Source organism: Rissa tridactyla, chromosome 3 (genome assembly GCF_028500815.1).
Source record: "Rissa tridactyla isolate bRisTri1 chromosome 3, bRisTri1.patW.cur.20221130, whole genome shotgun sequence".
NCBI lineage: Eukaryota > Metazoa > Chordata > Aves > Charadriiformes > Laridae > Rissa > Rissa tridactyla.
Genome location: NC_071468.1, coordinates 31,696,642 through 31,715,077, shown reverse-complemented (window position 1 = coordinate 31,715,077; position 18,436 = coordinate 31,696,642). Strand labels below are relative to the sequence as shown.

Sequence of the window (18,436 nt, the reverse complement as noted above, 5' to 3'; positions counted from 1 at the left end):
AAATATTTCTCATACAGTGATCACTGAGTAGTGGAAGTGGCCGAAGATTATTTTAATGAGGAATACTCAGAATATCTGGTGTCATATAGCATAAACTATTACTCGGCAGCAGCATGGAGCCAGATACCGTCTTTTTGAATGTTTTTTTTTTTTTAATGGAGGTAACTAAATACTGCCCCAAATAATTGCTGCGCTGTTTGCTATCGCAGAAAAAAAAGACTAAGTGCACATCACCCGGCTCTTAGTTTGGATGATGGCGAGGTGGAACGTACATTCTCCCTGCAGCGGTACTGTGCCACTCCGCTTGGGGGTGATGCTCTGAGGTTGTGAGACGGCTGCAGATCTCCCTTTTGGCGAGGCTGAAATATGTTAAATGACTACAAAAGTGGAAAAGGGGGTGAACAGCAGACTTCCATGCAGAATGGAAAAAGGCCCCCCAGTACTTTCTGGTTTTTTGCAAGAGAAAAGATTGTGGGATGGCTGGAGAATATACAGAAGGATTTGATGCCAGTGAACTCTCGCTGAAACCCTTACTTCCCATACGTAGACTGAAGCAGTCAGTATCTCTAAAGCTCAGCTACCACAGACCCCAAGGGTACCATAAATTCAGTTGTTGGTAAATAAATGTTTTTTTGGGGGGGTGGGGGGATGGTGTTTTCAATCTAGGAGCTACCACACTGAAAGCAGCGGCATGCATCAGCCTGATTATGTAGATACCCTGTTCAGCCTTGCTTCTGGTCTGTGCAAACATGACTGGTCAAACATGAGTTAAAGAGCAATAGCAGAACTGATTCAGCTGCAAGGTTAGCTGCAATAAGAACTATTTTTGGCTTAGAGAAACAGATCTTCCCTCTTTGGCAGTGTGGATTAAACTACATTGGGTTTGGTAGATTCAGAAAAGGTCAGCACAGAGCATAAGAAGGAACAGGCTCAGAATAAAATCAAGATTATCCAAGCTCTGGATTAGCGAATACCAGCTTTACATTTATCAGTTTCAAAACCTGCTATAAGGAAAAAAAACAACAACAAACCTACTTTGCAAAAATAATGAATTTTGAAAATGACCGGTAAGGTGCATTTATTCTGCCCACTGACAAACACAGAATATGTAATATTTTACATTCTTCAGCATTTGCCTTCCAGGAATCCTAGTACATTGCAGACTTCAAGATAATCCTCATATCCTTGAGTGCCTGGAGACAATTCATTCCATAATTATAAAAATATAACTTGCTTAACCTTTCTCTAAAGCGGGAGATGCTAGTTTGTATGAAATAAAATAAAGAATTGGATCAAAAAATTTGTCTGATATGGCGTGGCTCATTCTAAAATGACAATGTTATGGTTTTGACTAAGTTTTATGGTTTTGAAGCAATTTTGAAAACCTATTTATATTCTGTGCCACTAGTCTGGAAGGTTCTTGTTTTCCTGTGTGTCTGGAAAAGGGCATTTTTGTTTGTTACAGTCCAGCACTGATTGAGATTCTGTGCCTCTAGAGAAGAGAAAACCCACAAAAACACTTCTATTTATACCTTCGCTTTTGTTAGTCCTGATTTGTCAGAAGCTGGTTCACAACTTTAGTATAACTATTTTTGTACAACGCTGCCCTGAGAAGCTTTTTAAGGAAAGTGCTTTGTAAGTGGAAACTATATTGTTCAACAGTCTTTCCAGCAAGTAAAGCATTTTTCAGTCAATCATGTATAGGATGATAGGATGCCTTTCACTTATACAATAAGATGACATGTTCACCAAAAAAAAACCTGGGAGGCCAAGCGACCAAAAGCTACAGTTCACAGGGTTGTTCTAGGGCAACCTCTTGCCCAGCCTTCGCCCTCCTAGCCTGTCTGTCCTCCTGGCCGAGAGTAATGGCAACCATGTAAGAGCGGGAGGGGGCTCGGGCTCCTGGAGCCTGCCCTTGTTACTCAACCTCAGAAAACTTTCCTCGGGTGATGTTTCAAGAAGTCACAGTCCATGTACGCTCTGTTGTATTACGTGGATTCATTCCATTAAATACATTGTAAGAGCATGCTACCAAGTCTTGAAGGAATGATGTGTTGTATAAGAGAAACATTAGGCACGCCTATAATGATAAATTCTTCATTTGGTGAATAAATCAAAACATCAATCCAAAAGCTGTCAGAAACTGCGTTATAATGTGGAATCAACGATATTGCTTGCAACGATGCTTATAGTCTCCTAGGAGCGTTCACAGCAGTGCACAAACAAACGAAGCCTGAGGATTGCGCTGATTTAGTGCAGTCTAAATGCATGGCAATGCAGAGATGCCCCACTCTGTTGAAGGAATTGGGCCTTGGAGAATTCCTGTTGTATTTATAGCACTCCGTAACCGTGTGATACTGGATTATGCTAAGGATGTTATCGCTCTCTGTCACATCTGCTCAACATTCCTTGCTGTACCCCTGCCTACGCTGTACCCAAACTACAAATTAGCCCTATGTAACACAAAAATATCTGTCAGCGAAGATGCTCACTAGCCGTTCCTCCTAAGTGGGGAAAGCCTATGTCTCCCTACAAGAATCCCTGGGCTGTGCTTTGATGAAAGGTTACTAGTGGAACTGGAGAAACATTTCCAGCCTTCGGGATATATTCAGGCACTCTTGTGCCAAGAGGGTCTATGTCTCAGCTAAGAGATAAATTCAGCTGAAATGCTCGGGGTGTAAAATATCCCTTGGTAACAGTGGCTGAATCAGTTATACAGCTTTGCTTTTTTTTGGTCTTTATTTTTATGATTTCCTTCTCCCTGAAACAGCTCATGTTTATCCTCTATGTGATGGAGAATGATTTATTTCTGGAAATGTTACTGGCTGGTTTTTTGACTTTTGCATTTATTTGCCTGTGCAATACTTTTATTTATTTTTTTTAATTTTTTTGGGGGGTTAATATCCCCCCCATCACCATTTTTCCTTATGTTTCACTGGAGAGGTATTTTGCCAGTTTGAAATAAGACAGTCTTTAAATTAAACGAACTCCGCTATCTTGAAACTCTCCTGAAAGTAAACTAATTTGACTGTCTTCAAACTATTTCCTAAGCTCAAGGCCCAACAAGGGTGACTACTCCCATGGTGTCCAAGGTTGAAGGATTGCCATCTTTGTAAGGCACCCACGGATACTGGTGGGGCTCTCACAGCTGTGCTTACAGGAGCAGACCTGTGGACGCAAACCTCTAAAACCTGAAATATTTGAAAATTACAACAAGAGTTTCCACTAGCACAGTTATTCCTATATCGATGCATGGAGTTTTGAGCCAGAAAAAAATGATAAAAAGTCCTTAACATGGAACTATCAAATTTTGCAATAAAAACCAAATGAACTCAAAACAAACAGCAGCGCTTGCCTTTTTAGGTCTAAGTTAGGCTTTTGGTGCAGACTAGAGAGCACTGCAAAGCTAGTTGGGTTAAAGATAAAGGAGAAGTACTAGGAGAAGCACACTGTGCCCCAGACCTTCAGGGTCTGGATCCACAGCTGCATTACTGCGCTTAATCTGCGCTCTGGTAACTGAGCGCTTCTGCAGTCTTGTCACGAAGACACGCTAGAACATGTTACCCTAAGCCAAAAGAAAATATATAGAGAGAATCCATGGTAGCGGTGCTTGGCTGTGCCTTTCTTCTTCCCCTCTGCCTTCCCCAAACACCCACCGACGCTGCCTGACATGGTCTGCAGGCTCCAGACCAAGTCACGGCAAACTGTTATGCTGCTGCCCTGCCATACGCTCCTTCCTCCCTGCCACGTGCAGAATGGCTGCATTCAGCCACCGTTTAACAACGGCGGGAGGTGTAAGCTAACACATTTTAATTTGCATTCCCTGTAGGTTGACAGTGCACTCCTAATTCCAGTGATTCAGACTGCAGTTTCATAATAGGCTTAAGCCAATCCATGGTTATGTTACTGCTGAAAGGCTCAGTCCCCACTCATGTTTTTATCCTTGTCTCATGTTCCCACGCCCTCCCCTACATCAGATCTAGCGCTCGTGCGGCCAAGCAGTCAGGCAGATCAGTTCTCCGATCTGTCTGAAGACTAAGCCAGCCAACACTGACCAAGAAACATGAGTTTCCACCTAGACCAGCAACCTGCTGTATTACCACACGATAGCCAGTCCGTCCAATTCAGAGGAGGGAGAGGTTAAAAACACTCCTTTCAGCAGCAGCACAATCTTGGATCAGCTTAAGCCAACTGTGAAACCTCACCCTCGGTCAACACCAGGCAATTCATTAACTCAGTTGTGTATCCAAGTCCTAATACTCTGGCTCCTTGTTCACACAGGGAAAGCCGCCTGCTCCACTCTTCCCCCTGTACCCTGTGGGCTCGGACCAGAGGAATGAGAGAACGATCACGATTCCTTTCTTTATCTTTTCCAGACTCTGTTCTGGGAAGCCGTGGGAAGGAGCAATCCCCGACTTTCTTGCATTTATGTTGCATCGTACTTGCACAGCCACGCATGGGGAAAACGTCTCGCTCACTTACTCAAGCTGAACAAGGGCAGCGGGTCATCTGGTCCCTCACATGTCTTGAGAACTTAGAGGTAACTGAACTACACTCACTGTAGGCTATCAGTTGGGAAACATCAAAACCAAAGCACACCACACAATGCTTCACATCAGCCATCAGGAATTTTTACCCACTTCCTGACAGATTTCCTGATGGTTCATTAACAGTGATTAATCAGCCTGACCGTTAACCCCCTGCATTCCTGAGAGATTAATCTCGATACAAGGCCTCCTGCGTGCGTTTTCTTTCCTTTCTGAAACATCCTACTACATTGTTATTCACTGTTTCTAAAAACATCAGCCACCAGCATTACAGATGCCTGAATTCCCCTGAAAAGTTATCTGGTTTGTGGTAAATGTTGGAAATAAAACATACAACATTCACAACTCTGCAATTTTTAATTTTTATGTCATCTAAAAAGCACAGCTGAAAGTATCTAGAGATCTGGCAATATCACACAGTCCTGCTTTACACTTCAAAGCCCCTGTACAGCATCTGTTTTGAAGGCAGGTAATAGTGCTCTCATTTCACGACGGGAAATGAACCCAACTTAAGATCAAGAATGTTAAGAACACCCACTTTGAGACATCTGTGGGCTGAATCAAGAGCTCCTGATCCTGCACGGACTTTAATGGGAGTCACATGAGCTACCCACCCTTCAAAAATGCGGCGCAGCTTGGGAACCCCAAAATGGAGGTATCCAAAATTAGTAAGCGGACCTCCACGAGTTGCCCACAGCTCTGCTAGACTCTTGGTCAGGATAAGAACAGAGGAGCCCCTGCCTCCCTGTTCCCAAGAAAACTACTGCAAGATGTCTGTCGGTGGTTGCTTTCTCTTAGTGCACACTGATGAAATCTGGGAGGAAGCACGGGAGAGCTTCGTTCTGCCAGGTAGTAATATTCCGGTATGCCACTCAGCACCAGGGAAGAAAGTTATTCTGTGTTATAGACTAACCCCAGAAAGCCAACAAAGTACTCACCCACAGGGAGCACTCTGTTTTCTGAATCATCGAAACAATTCAGTGTGATGATGCTCATATAAACTCCTTTCAACTCCAGATAGCATGAACGAGAGGTGATAAATTTCTTTCTTTCTTACACAATGGAGTAAGAGCACTGAACCAGGAACTCCGCATGCCGTTCTGAAAACAACAGATCCATGTTGCTGAACCTGTGAGATTCCCGTCAACCAAACAATTCACCACTACTCCAACTCCTATGCTACCAGAATGATAGACATTTTGGCAAGGAATATTTCAATTTAGGATACACTTCAGTGTAAATTTTCAGTTTAAGCTTCAGTTAGCTTTTGCCTTGGTACCTGCTTCGTCTCTGGTTTCACACTTGAGCTATGAACTGTGATCTCTTTTCATTTGATCTGAAAGTTCATACCTCACAGAGAAACTCAAAGCCAGCAGAGGAAACCCTCCACACTTGTTTTTTTGTTGGAGTGCCTATAGAAAACTTATGACATACAAACCCCAGTACTGGAAAACTCTCATTACACCTCAGTTCAATATAAAACTCTCCAGTGATGCTCTTGCAAAGAACAGCGTATATACCAAGACGTGTCAACAACAGGGAAGCAGGCAGACATCGCCGCCAACAGAAATAAGACGGACTTTCAGTTGAACATGCTGTAGGAGCTGTATCTTCCTTTCCCAAAGTTTGAACTTGCACGGAATCAGTCATGGTTGAAACTCGGCGCTAAATATAGCAGCTCCTCAGAAGGTTGATTTGTACTTCTCCAACTGGTTTATCAAGCCTTAACAACATGCAGCTACTCTCCTACTCTAATCAAAAAGGTTCGCTTATCTCACTTCCTTGAGAAGTACTTCACTCCCTTCATTATTCATGGCACACTCATGCCAACTTGCAACTTCTTCCTAATAAAGCTTACGCTTATGTGTTACTTCACAAATGTCATTTAATGAACACACAAAACCAGAGCCCAAGCCCTGCCCAGAATACATCATGTTATTCTGATAGTACACCGCAAATACTGGCAGTGGGTTTCCCTTCCAAACAATGAGCTCCCCAACCAGGAGAGAACTGGCCAAATTGTCACCGACTGTGTTACCTAGTATCACATCAGGGGCTGACATGGCTTCAGGACCCCCTACTCTACCAGCCAAGTCAGAAGGGGGAAATCTCCTCGCTGGGCAATTTCACTAGCCACATGTGTTTTTTTCCTCTCAGACTGAAAATGCCAAAAGACTCTCAGTGATCCCATCTAATCTGACGAGATGCACTCAGAATGACACAACTGCCATCTCGCCTGGAATTGATCAAAAAAACATTCTTTTTTTGCACGAAAGCTCCATATGCTCGAATGCCTCTTTCAAAACCACAGTATCTAGCCTTTGTTGGCTGGCCACTGCTCCCGCCTACCTCTGAACTACATATCCTGGAGGGAAAAAAAAACCATCAAACTTCAGGAGTTTTTTTTTTTTTTGTCTGAGCTCACTCTAGCATTGTCCTCTTGCCAGCTCCCTGCATTCTTTTTCCTACTGAGTTTGTCTAATCTTTTTGATGAGTTACTCGGGTTGTAGCTCCTCTCTCTGAGTTCAGCAAGATGTGACCTACAAGCCGGAACTGCTGCTCTGCTCTAGAATACCGTTCTCTGCTACCCACCCATTCTGTTGTCCTTAACCTGTGGGGCAGGTGTGCAGAGACCAGGTCTCCTGCACCTCGCCCATCGTCTTCAGCAGTAGGTGAGCACCAAGGCACTGCTGCTGACAGAAAGGCATTCTCTGCGGGATTCCCTGTAAAATGGATCTTTCCAACAAACATACCGCCTGCTTAATGATTTCAGTAACAAAATCACAGACACCAGTAACGAGGAACAAACTTCTAGAGACTTTCCTTACCTTTCCCCTGTATTTCTGTGTCTATTTGTGCTTTGAAATGAATAAATCCAATACTCCTTATAGCCATTTGGACAGTTGACAAACATTGCTACCAGAATTTGGGAACCTGCTTTTCTACAGCTAAGTTGTTCTAGAATAGCTGGTTTTATATCTGTATGTCTATTTCAACACACACAGACACAAACCAAAACCCGGAGAAAAGAGACAAAATCATTATGCTCAACTGCAAACTGACCATTAAAGGCATTCCTATAGGTTACTGCCATCAATCACCAAAACTTACGGGTTTAGCTTCTTTCCATTTGTCTAGTTGAAGCTGTAAAATATATTCTGAACAGGGGACAGGCAACTAAAGATTAACTCCTTTATTCTTGATAAGAAATAAAACTTCTGGCATTTTCTGTGGTTAGAACTTGCAAAAGCAAGAAGCCTGATTTCCCCACTATTCTCATTTCTCTGTTCTTGTTCTTTTGCAAACCTAATTATGCAATATCACCGATCCAACACAAACCTTTCTGGTTTCTGTAGTGACCAAAATTACTTGGCAATGAAAACTTTTTTGGGTGAAATCAGGTCTTAGTTCAATATCAACATTACCGCAATTGGCATTTCTGGGTAACTAAGGAGGCAAGGGGCTCGGGAGCCAGGTTTGGCTTCTCTCTCACCATAGCCAGGACTGATGTGAACAAACTGAGAAGAGCAGGTTACGTTCCACAATAGCCCGCATGATACCTGGTTCTGCAGAGACTAGCTTTAAGAAGAAAAGGAGGCATATGACATTTGCAAAAAAACTATAAATGCATGAGGTAAAAAATGAGGAGGAATTTGGCCAAGAATATGCTGCACTATTACACAGCGGATCACATTTTCAACTTCCTACGGCTCAGGCCAGAAAAAGATACTTGGGAAGGTGACGCTCTGGATGTGCCAGAAGCGCCAGCTTCCAGGATTTATTTTTAACTGCAGGAATTAGAAAGGATGGCTGCACACAGTTGGTCTTCCTTCCTCTCCACCCTTTGTGCAACTTAGATACCCTAGAGTGCTATGCACCATTACAACTGACATTGTCTTGTGTGCATGCATTGGTAGCCCAATATCTGCTCCGAACACAGGGTGAGATACACACCAGGACTGACCATCCTCTTGGTGGAGACCCTGTGCTGGCTTCATCACGAAGACAAGGGGAGAAGGGCAAATCAAGAAAAGGGATGCACCGCGTTCTGCTGCAACGATTTTGACTTGCGTTGCAAGCCATAGTTAGTCCAAGAGAAGCAAGAAAAGGGTGATTTCCTAGTCTGCTCTCAACCTGTATAAATTATACCATTGTTTCATTTATTAAAGCACCCTAGAAGTGAGATGGCACAAAGACAGCTTTAAGATATTTCTGAACTCAGCTTCCCTAGACCTCATCAGACTGTTGCCTCAAGCCCAGGTGTTGGATGCTGTATCCTTCACGTGTTCTGGCTTCCAAAGGAAACATTTGAGTTGGTGCATAAATGCTGCCAGCGTCCCTACTTTTTTCTGTCCAGACCAATCAAGTGGGTTAACTTCCAAACTGGAATATTTCTCAGTCTGACAGTAGTGGAGCCAAAGCACCTGTCCTCACAGCACATTTCCACAAACCCCTTACAGCCTCTTCGAGGAGCATCCAGTGCAAAACAACTCTGCACTGATATGTACTTTCTCATTTACGTGGACACCTACAATGATGTCCAGTTCTAAAAATGAGACAGCTGATATCCTGATGAAGTTTTTCCTCTGGGCCTAATTCCCTTTGAAGAGAAGCACAGAGAAGAAGTTATGGTTTTATCATGGGAAGCAGGTTCTTTTGCCACTGACAAGCCAGTCCCTGTGTGCTTTTGTTCCCCATCTACAAAACAGCGGTAAGAATATGCTTTACCTCGTGTTGTGAGTACGGAAGTAGTAAATAATGTAAGGTGCTGAGCAACTTGACATATATGTACACATGTACATGGAACAAAGCTGTTGGATGCAATGGGACAAAATGTCATGACCTGATACTAATGGCGTGTGGCAAAACCAAACAATTCTTGGTATCGCTAAAGTAATTGAGGCAGAAATTCAGTTTTACTATGAGGTTTTTCTTGCCTGGCATTGTGCCATCTTAGAAGGAGTCTATAAAACTAAATATTGGCTTTAATCTTCTTTTTATTTTACATCTTCATTAAGTATCCTCTTGTAATTTAATGCAATTTGTGGCAAATGCTAATACTGCTTTGGGCCCACTTCTCCCTGTCAGCTGTATCTCTGTTAAATTATGCATTTCCATCTGGAAAGAAACTGTACAGGACTGTAGGCTCTCTTCCACTTAGAGTCAGGAATGGAGAGGGATTTAATTAGATGCTCCGAGGTTGAGAAAAGGACTAGAGCAAAGCCTGGGTGGTCTGTGGAATCTTCCACTGGAAAACAAGACTGCAAATTGTTCTGTACAAGCCTGCTTCTGTTTGCTCATTTTGTTTACATTGTTTGTTCTTACAGATTAAAATAGACAGTTACTAGGCAGATAAACAGTGTTTCCTTCCATAACAATGTTGTCTAGAAGTTAAGAGTAGCATGGGACAATATATGCCCGTGTTTCATTTTTGGCTATATCACCCCAACTCCCTATGTAACTTGGAGCAGGACATTTTTAGCTAGCGCTTCAGAGCACCTCATCGCTAACATTTTTGTTCCATTTATCCTATCTGTAAAATGGGGATATAGCTTTTTGTTCTCAAAGGAGAAAGAGGGTGCATCCAGTTTGCTCCACCTTTTTTCAGTTGACTGCCAATGCAGAGGGATGCAACTCTTGGAATTCCTCTCGTCACTGGATACCTGTACACACTTAGGCCACCGACCAAGCCTTCAAAAACTGAAGTGCCTTTAGAAGGCCTGAATCAAAAGCAGAAACTTATGATGAGCCGAGCAATTCCCATCTACACTTAACTGTGAGTCAACTCAAATGCCGTGATTTCAGTCATGTGCCCTTTCACAGTTCAGCTGAACTTCAGAACATAATAGACACAGCTTTAAATAGATTTACAGTGCAGATTGCTGATTGGAGTGTCTGGCAGATTAACTTATTCCTCATGGTTTTGCTGTTCCAAAATTCAATGGATTCCATATTCGTAAAAGCGGGAATGCAGAAGGCCAAGTCAGAAAGTGGGCTATGACTGGAACTAAACTTATTTATTAACCTATTTTGGTTGCATGTTAAAGAAAGGAAGCTATTATGCTGTCGTTTTGTGGGATGTTAATGGGAGCTCTGGGCATAATTACTCTGTGTTGGTGTGTCAATAAACCCCACTGATAGATAAGTTGTTTGCCTGATAGTAACTTTTTCTCTTTCCTTGAAAAAGAAAGGGAAAAAAAATAGAAAGAAAAAAGAAAGAAAAAGAAAAAAGAAAGAAAAAGAAAAAGAAAAAGAAAAAGAAAAAGAAAAAGAAAAAGAAAAAGAAAAAGAAAAAGAAAAAGAAAAAGAAAAAGAAAAAGAAGAAAAGAAAAGGAAGACCTTGCCCTTTGTGGTCACTTTACCCCTTCTTGCTACATCCTTGGGTAGGAAGAGGTTAAACACTCAACAACATTTTTCTCTTCTTAGCAAGTTAGAGAACTGTACATCAGACACATTGTCTGCCAAATGCTTCATTTACTACCAGCTGCATTTTTACTTTGTTGAGAGATAGCTGAAATAAAATCACTGTTCTTTGTGCAAACGGCATGCTAAATAATGTACGGCTACAAGATTATTAAATAGCAAAGGCATTTGATAATATTAGAGTCAACCACAAGTCCCACTTCTGCTGATGCACAGAATTTTGAGTAATTAGTCATTGCACAGAGTGTTGTATTTATATCCCCTTGAGCCTCAGACGTTAGGCCACAAAGTCAGGAGACAAAGAATTGCTGTTATTAGGAGGACTGGTTTGGATTTATTTATATTCTAAGGCTTTATTTCAGTGTCCACTTTACTCCTCTGGCTCAGGCTTCCTCCAAACCAGAAGATACAGCTAAGTCAGAGAATTTTAGTGTAAACCATATTTTTACAGACAAGACCTCTCAACTTCAAGCAGAAGAACTTCAATGAGTTTGCAAAGCCCCCAAAGAAGCACAACTGGCCTGAGGTTGTATGAAAAGCCTGGGAAAAAGGCCTCCCAGGTTCTGTTCTGATCTCTAACAGACTCCTCATGGTTTATATGCAATACATTAACAGCAGCTCCAATTTAAGGATAGATAAATTGGGATACAAAGACGACAAGTAACTCTCCCAAGGATTTACAGCAAGTTTTTTGCAGAGCCCTGGCAGTCTTATTCAGTCCTTTGTTCACATTGCTAAGCCACACTGGCTTCTTTAGACCACAATTACTCCAGAGGCCTGAATACTGTGACATATCGAAAATTATATAGCTATACACTTATACGAGGCTCTATTAAAATAAAGATTGTGTAACATCTTCAGAGTTCAATACAAAGCTGCTCAGTGAGCACTTGACTGCTTAAAGACAGCCTTTGTAATTCTCTCCCATAGTAAAAGAGCCAGATCTAATATATTGTAATAAGAAATCAGAGGGAAACTTAATAGGATTTGAACACAAAACATCTGATGACAAATTCATATTGTAGCAATGAGCCTTCATTTTGCAGAACTGACATGAAAAAATAATGGTAACATTTATGATTATGACAAATAGTATGTATCATCTGTCTCTGAGAATGTCGTACAAAGAAGGACTACACAGAACAAATCAAACACTCATGTCAAATTTCAGGCACAACTGAGTAGATTAAATTTTGAATTTTATCACGTCTCATAAATGAGTTTCCTGTTTATGACCACGGCACCTCAACCTGTGATCTCTTTAGCTTCCCTCAGCAGGTTGTGCAAGCTCTGTATCTGAAAAGCACAGCCAAACAGGGAAAAGCTAGTAATGTGAGAAATTATATGGGGCATTTAATGGTTGTGCTTAGAAATACTGTGAAGTTAAACACTCTAGGTTCTCCATGAGATTGAAAAGGGAGACTACGGATTTGTTGTGATTACTAGGGGCACCATTGTGAAAAGTGATTCCAAATTTTCATCTAAATATTGTGTGCCCAAGTGTCTCCATTTGCCTTTACAGAGAATATATCCCTGCCTAAGCCAGATATGCAGATACTTGATCTCCTGATTTTAAGTGTGCTAATGCAGGACTTTTGTGCACACAACATTGGCATGTGTAAACCTAGAGGTCAAGTAGAAGCTGATGAAGAGAGCTTAGGCAGAGCAACTGTACTATTTATCTAAAAGACCAGATAGGATGCAAATTTGAAAGTCACCCTAACTGATGTGGGCACATATGGATACTACCCAGCATTTTGATGCAAACTGGGCTCTGGAGCATCAAGGTTACAAAAACTAACCCTAAGTACTCCCCCCCAAAAACTGACCTCCATGCTGCAACTTGAAAATGAGGGAGTGGCAGCTGGGCAGCTCCCATTTTCCACTGATGTTCCCACATAGGAGAGATTCTGCCTGTGCCAACCCTCCAATGCAAAGCATGGATCCTGGACAGGACATCCTACCTTCAGCTGCAAGGAGCAACCACAGTAAAAGGCAAAGCCCCAAGCCCCGAGGCGCCCCAGAGCCAGCAGACATGCTCCAGCCTGCCGTAGCCACTGACCACTGGACTGCCCCACCTCCAGAGGAGGCCTGGCATGGACAACCCTCTAAAGCCCAGACCCCAAGTAACCTGGAGCTCCAGAGAGCCTGACTGCCTCTGCAAAGCCCAGGTGCACACACCGAACCCTAGGCAGGCCTCCAGCAGTACCTCCAGGGCTCAGCTTGGTCCCCACTGCCACTTGAAGCTCTGTAAGATCCCATAGTGCGTTTTTGCAAAATGGAAGGGAACTAATCTCACTGCTGGCCAAATTCCAGCTTTGAGTAATTACATTCTTCTGACAAATTTTCCTTGGCAGTTTCAATGGAATATAATTAGTAAATGTAAATAGATGTAAATAGTGCTGTAAATTACACTTTGCATGATTGTCAGAAACAGAGCAGGAGAGTGAGGGTGAAGGGGCAAAAAGAGCAGAGCTTCGTTCTCCAATACGGACGATGTTGTGGCCTTCTCTGTCACTGGACTGTGTGTGTCTCTGCCAGGACAGCGTGTTCAGGGCCACTGCTGCAGCAGATGCCACGATCCAGGACCATTGTGTGGTTCATCACACAGATCATCCACTTCACCTCAAGTACAATTTTGACCTGACGGTGTTCGGTCATGTCCCACAGCTGTGTTTGCAAGCAGCTGCTCTCTTCCACCTCAGCTGTGCTTCTGCTCCAGCAGCAGGCAAACTACTTCACGCACACGCATACACAACTGCAAAATGTGTGGATATGATATTATTGTTTTCTATGAAATGCTTATCAAATTTGTGAACGGTTTGTGAAACCTTCTGCTACCAACTGAAGAAGTGTCATATAAATGGAATTACATAATTATCCTTCACAGCTATTCTAATGCAGCTTCATGTACTAGTTTTACCTAACGTGGAAATAGCTTCTTCCAAAAATAAAGTAAATGCATATATTTAACTTCATGTAGTCAAGTAGATTTAAAAGCAACTATTTAAAGTAATGAAAATAGATCATAATGTATACCTTTCTTATATGATCTACACACTAGTACTTTTTTATGTGTCAAATGTCTCTTAGGTACGTCATCTGCTTCAAATACAAATTGCTACGGCTAGTGGGCTTAAATAGGTATTTCTTTCACACAGAAAATTTGAGGATGATTTTTCAATAATTCACTTATTTTTATTCAAAATTTGCATATAGAAAATAGCTAGCAGAAACTAGTAGAATGAAGGGAAAGTTTATTTTCTTAACAAAAGCTTGTTGCACTATTTAGCTATAACAGGAGAAACAGATGTTTCAGCTTTACAATACCATGTCTTGCAAAACTTCCCTCTAAACGACTATTCGTGCCCTACATGTTTTGGACTGTGTATGGAGAGCTCTGCTAACAGTCATGGGAAGCATTGCATACATTAGTAAAGCCCACATTAAGATAATTAGCGCTAAAAAAAAAAAATCAACAAGCCTTTTTTTTCCCTTTATAGTATTGATTTAGTGTGGGTGAGAAATGCCAGATTTTCAATCTTGAAGATTCATGTTCCACCACAGAGCTGGAGATGGAGCCAGCTTTTCACAGTGTTCTGCCAATAAACTCTTAGATTAACCATCTCAAGGGCTAGGAGGAAGAGACAGGCTCTATGGTCTATCAACACTTAGTCTCTCTGATGAACTTAAGAACACGGAGAACATGTAGAACACTACCTGAGACAAGGAACTCAAATTCTTAATCTTTGTGGCTGTACCTACCCAAGTATTTTCCCTTTAAAAGTTTTCAAAATTGCTGTGGACAACAGAAATGACCAGGAGGTAGTACTGAAGCTGCACTGCTGCAGAGAGGACTCTGGGCAGTGGTGGCAGCTATAGGAAAATTTCTACAGTGGAAGAGGACTTTGAAGCTCATCCTGGACCTTATATCTTCTAAACGGCAAGCTCTGTTTTAATACAGACTATTTTCATAAGGGCTCTGAAACCTTTTGCAAATCGTATGATGGGTTAAACGCACCATTTAACTCTTTGTCTAGCAGTAACTTTACCTTCTGCAGAGCTGAACAACGTCAATATGGATCCAGGCACATAACCAGATGTGATTGGATTATGGCAGCTTAAAAAATTACTGCCTGGTCCCTCAAGATGCTGAAGTCAGGGCAGTTTAAAGTAGCAACTTTTGTTTAATATTAAATGGCACGCTAAGAGCATGCACATGAACAGCCCTGAATACTCTGTGGATAGGTGGCTACTTGTGAAGCTACCTTACAGCTTCAGTTTATTTCCCTGTGGAAGGATCCACTGCAGAAGAGAATAACAGGTCCTACTAGAACGCTTAGTATTTATTTTAGTAATAGAGCTACCCAGGTTAGTTGAGGATGACATTATTTTGCTCGGCGTTTGGAAGGGTTGCTTTAAAACCACTTGCTTTCAGGCAAAGTGATAATCAGTCTAAGCACTGTAAGACTTTTATAATGGAAGGCCAACACATCTTTTTTCATTCAGTCTGCAAGAGTAAACCGAGCACAGCTGTTTTACTGAAAACAACCCACTGGTATTTAAGTAGATTAACAAAATTAACTGTGAAAATTCTCTGCTATGTGAAAGCCAATAACCTGTTGGCCACAAGGAGGCAGGGCAAGGATTCAGTAAACTCAACGAAATTGCTTTTATTTAAAAAAAAAAAAAGAAAAAAAAAAAAAGAGGAGCGTTAAATTAGTTCAGTCATGAAACTCTGAACTGCTAGGCAAGATAAAAAGCACTTTTTAGCCACAGTGTGTGGTTTCAGTATTGCTGTTTTACTCCAAGAGCAGCAAATATCTTAAGATATCAAACAATAGCTGATCTGGCAGCAATTTTCTGCTTCTTTTGAAGAAGCAGCTCACACATGTTTCTTCTTCATCACTTCTGTGTGATGTAGAGAAAAACTTTAACACTAAGCTTTGATAGCAATAGTGGATTTACCAACTCAGAGCAAGAAGCCATACTGCCAGGTTCATGAGGCGTTGCTCCCAAGCTAATAAATCCTGCTTCTGGGCAGCTTTGGGAGCTCTGCCTTTCACTCCCTTGGCACTTCTAATTCTGTGCTAAAAGCAGGCAGAGGCGGTTTCGTGTCTGTAGTCCCCTACCACGAGCCTTATGGCCAGTACAGCAGAGCGATGCCTCCCTTAAGCAGAACTTTAGGGCATTTCAAAATCAGCACTAACTTGAGGTCAAACTTCTAAATGACAAAGGGGCAAAAGAGGAAAATAAAGCCAAAGTATCTCTGTTTCAGAGTTAAATTGAAAAGGATTAAATTTAACAGTGAAAGAAAGCCTTGCACAGTACCAGCACATCACAGTCCAAATCTACGAGTGATCTTCTGTTTTAGACAAAGTGACTTTATTCCTAGCTCTGCCACTGCATGCTACTGAGCTAGGTAATTTCAGTCCCCTATGCCTCTGTTTCCTCATCTTTTAAGCAGTTGCTTTCCTTCTTTGTGAAGCACTATGAGGTCCATGGCTAAAAAACATGCTACAAGTTATTATTAATGCAATTCAGATATGGAATGCACCAGATGGTAAAATCTCCAGGATTTTAATGAACTATTGTAACAGAACATATGTAATATGACGTTATTATAAGAGGCATTTAAATGTATAGTTAGTACATACAACGTGACCTGCTCTGCTCTCAGTAACTCCACTGGAATTATTTTGGATTTATGTCAGATAATACTAGGAACACAAAATAGCCCCATATGTGCAATGTGGTAAGGTTTTCATAGCAATGCTATCTTAACTATTGCCTGTCCTGTTTTTATTTTTTGCTGGAGATACTGTATGTAGTGGTCTGATACAGTGTGCTTTCTGCATTTAATTCTGAGCAGCAAGTAAAAGAAGTGCCCTCATGTCAAAGACTAAAATGCCTCTGACCAAGTCCTCCCTTCCCTATCATCATAAAATAATCATCATGCAGCAGCAAGAACTTTTGGGGTTTTTCCCACTATATTCTGTAGTAATTATGTCTTTGATCACCTTATGCTAGACTTGGTAAGCAATTCATGCTTGTGTCAGAAGAACCAAACGTTCAGTTTCAGACTGTGAGGGCAGTAGTATCTCCTTTCTCCCACAGCATTTGAGTTCCGGACAAGATGAATTATATGACAAAAGTGAAAAACCAGGACTGCCGCTCAAGCCACCGGCATCACACATTACAGTCAGAGACAGATACTGACTTCAGTAAAGGAGGAACATGAAGATACTATCAGTATGTATAATGATTCTAGCTCATCTACAACACAGACGATAAAACTCAAGTGAACTGACATTTAATATATGAGAGGCTGGAAGCAAGATATCAATTTCACATCATAAATTAGCCTTTGTGCTAGTGCCCAAAGATTTGGCTGATTACTCATTGCTTTCCCTTAGTGCTTAAGCAGTCTTTTCCAAAGAAAGACAGTTAAACCACAAAAACGTACCGTAGTGTCCACAGCCCTGACCTTCCCAGCAGGAACGTGCTTTGGAATGGGTTCTTCTACTGATATCATCATGCAGCCTTCTGCTCCAAGAGTAACAATTACGAGCTTACACCCTCTTTCTAACAGCATGCGTCCCACCTTTTCAGCATCTTCAAGGTTGCCAACTGGGATGCCCGTTAAAATTTCTGCCTGGAAAATAACCCACGCAAACGAAAATCATAATCTGACAGCATTCATTTTTGGAGAACAGTTGCATTTGAAAACAGTATTTAATATCTTTTTCAAGTGTGTATTATAGGATGATCATGAAACCACTTCCTACGCTGATATTCAGCTACGTCTTGCCCCTCGTTTGAAATCAGCATGTACTTCAGGCACAGCAGAATAATGGAGAGCAGCCTAGGCAGAGATGCAGGAGGCATGGGTTCTGTTCCAGCTTCTACGACTTGCCTGGCATGCAACCCTTAGTAAAATTGCATTTCTCCCACATGCCTCAGTTTCTTCATCTGTGAAACGGACACAATGACACCGCCTTGGCAAAAGCATTTTGTGGTCTAATGTGAAAAACTCTACATGGCAACTTGGTCACTATTGTTGGGCGATATTTATCACTAAGTGAGAAACTTTTAAAATTCTTGTTTAAATTCTAGTGTTCAGCTAGAGAGAAAACACAAGGGAAAATCTCTTCAAGGAAAAAAAATAGTTGCTCAACTTTGACTACTCTGTTTACTTTCATATGTATTTTTAGACAGGAATACTTAAAAGTTATTTGAAACCCTCTTTAGTAATGGGCAAAGGCCCATTACAAGATTATATATTTGTGTTATGGCCATGCCCATAGGCCTCTGTCAAGACTAAGACTTTTCCGAGTTGGCTCTGTACAAACACAGATAAACTCTTCTTCTAACAGATGGTGACCTTAACTCAACTTCTCCCAGTTGGCTCTTAAAATTAATCTCTTCTAGTTCCACCCAACTAAGAGAAAAATTTCCCAAAAATC

At 41.6% G+C, this 18,436-nt stretch overlaps 1 protein-coding gene across 2 annotated transcripts in view; it reads right to left on the bottom strand.

Annotated features, from left to right (window-relative positions):
- RBKS (ribokinase) overlaps positions 1-18,436 on the bottom strand; it is a 69,653-nt gene that overhangs the window by 3,236 nt on the left and 47,981 nt on the right. For both annotated transcript variants that reach the window (XM_054196547.1, XM_054196548.1), the window contains one exon: positions 17,437-17,625. In XM_054196547.1, the coding sequence (XP_054052522.1) occupies positions 17,437-17,625 (189 nt within the window). The remainder of the gene's footprint in view (positions 1-17,436; positions 17,626-18,436) is intronic.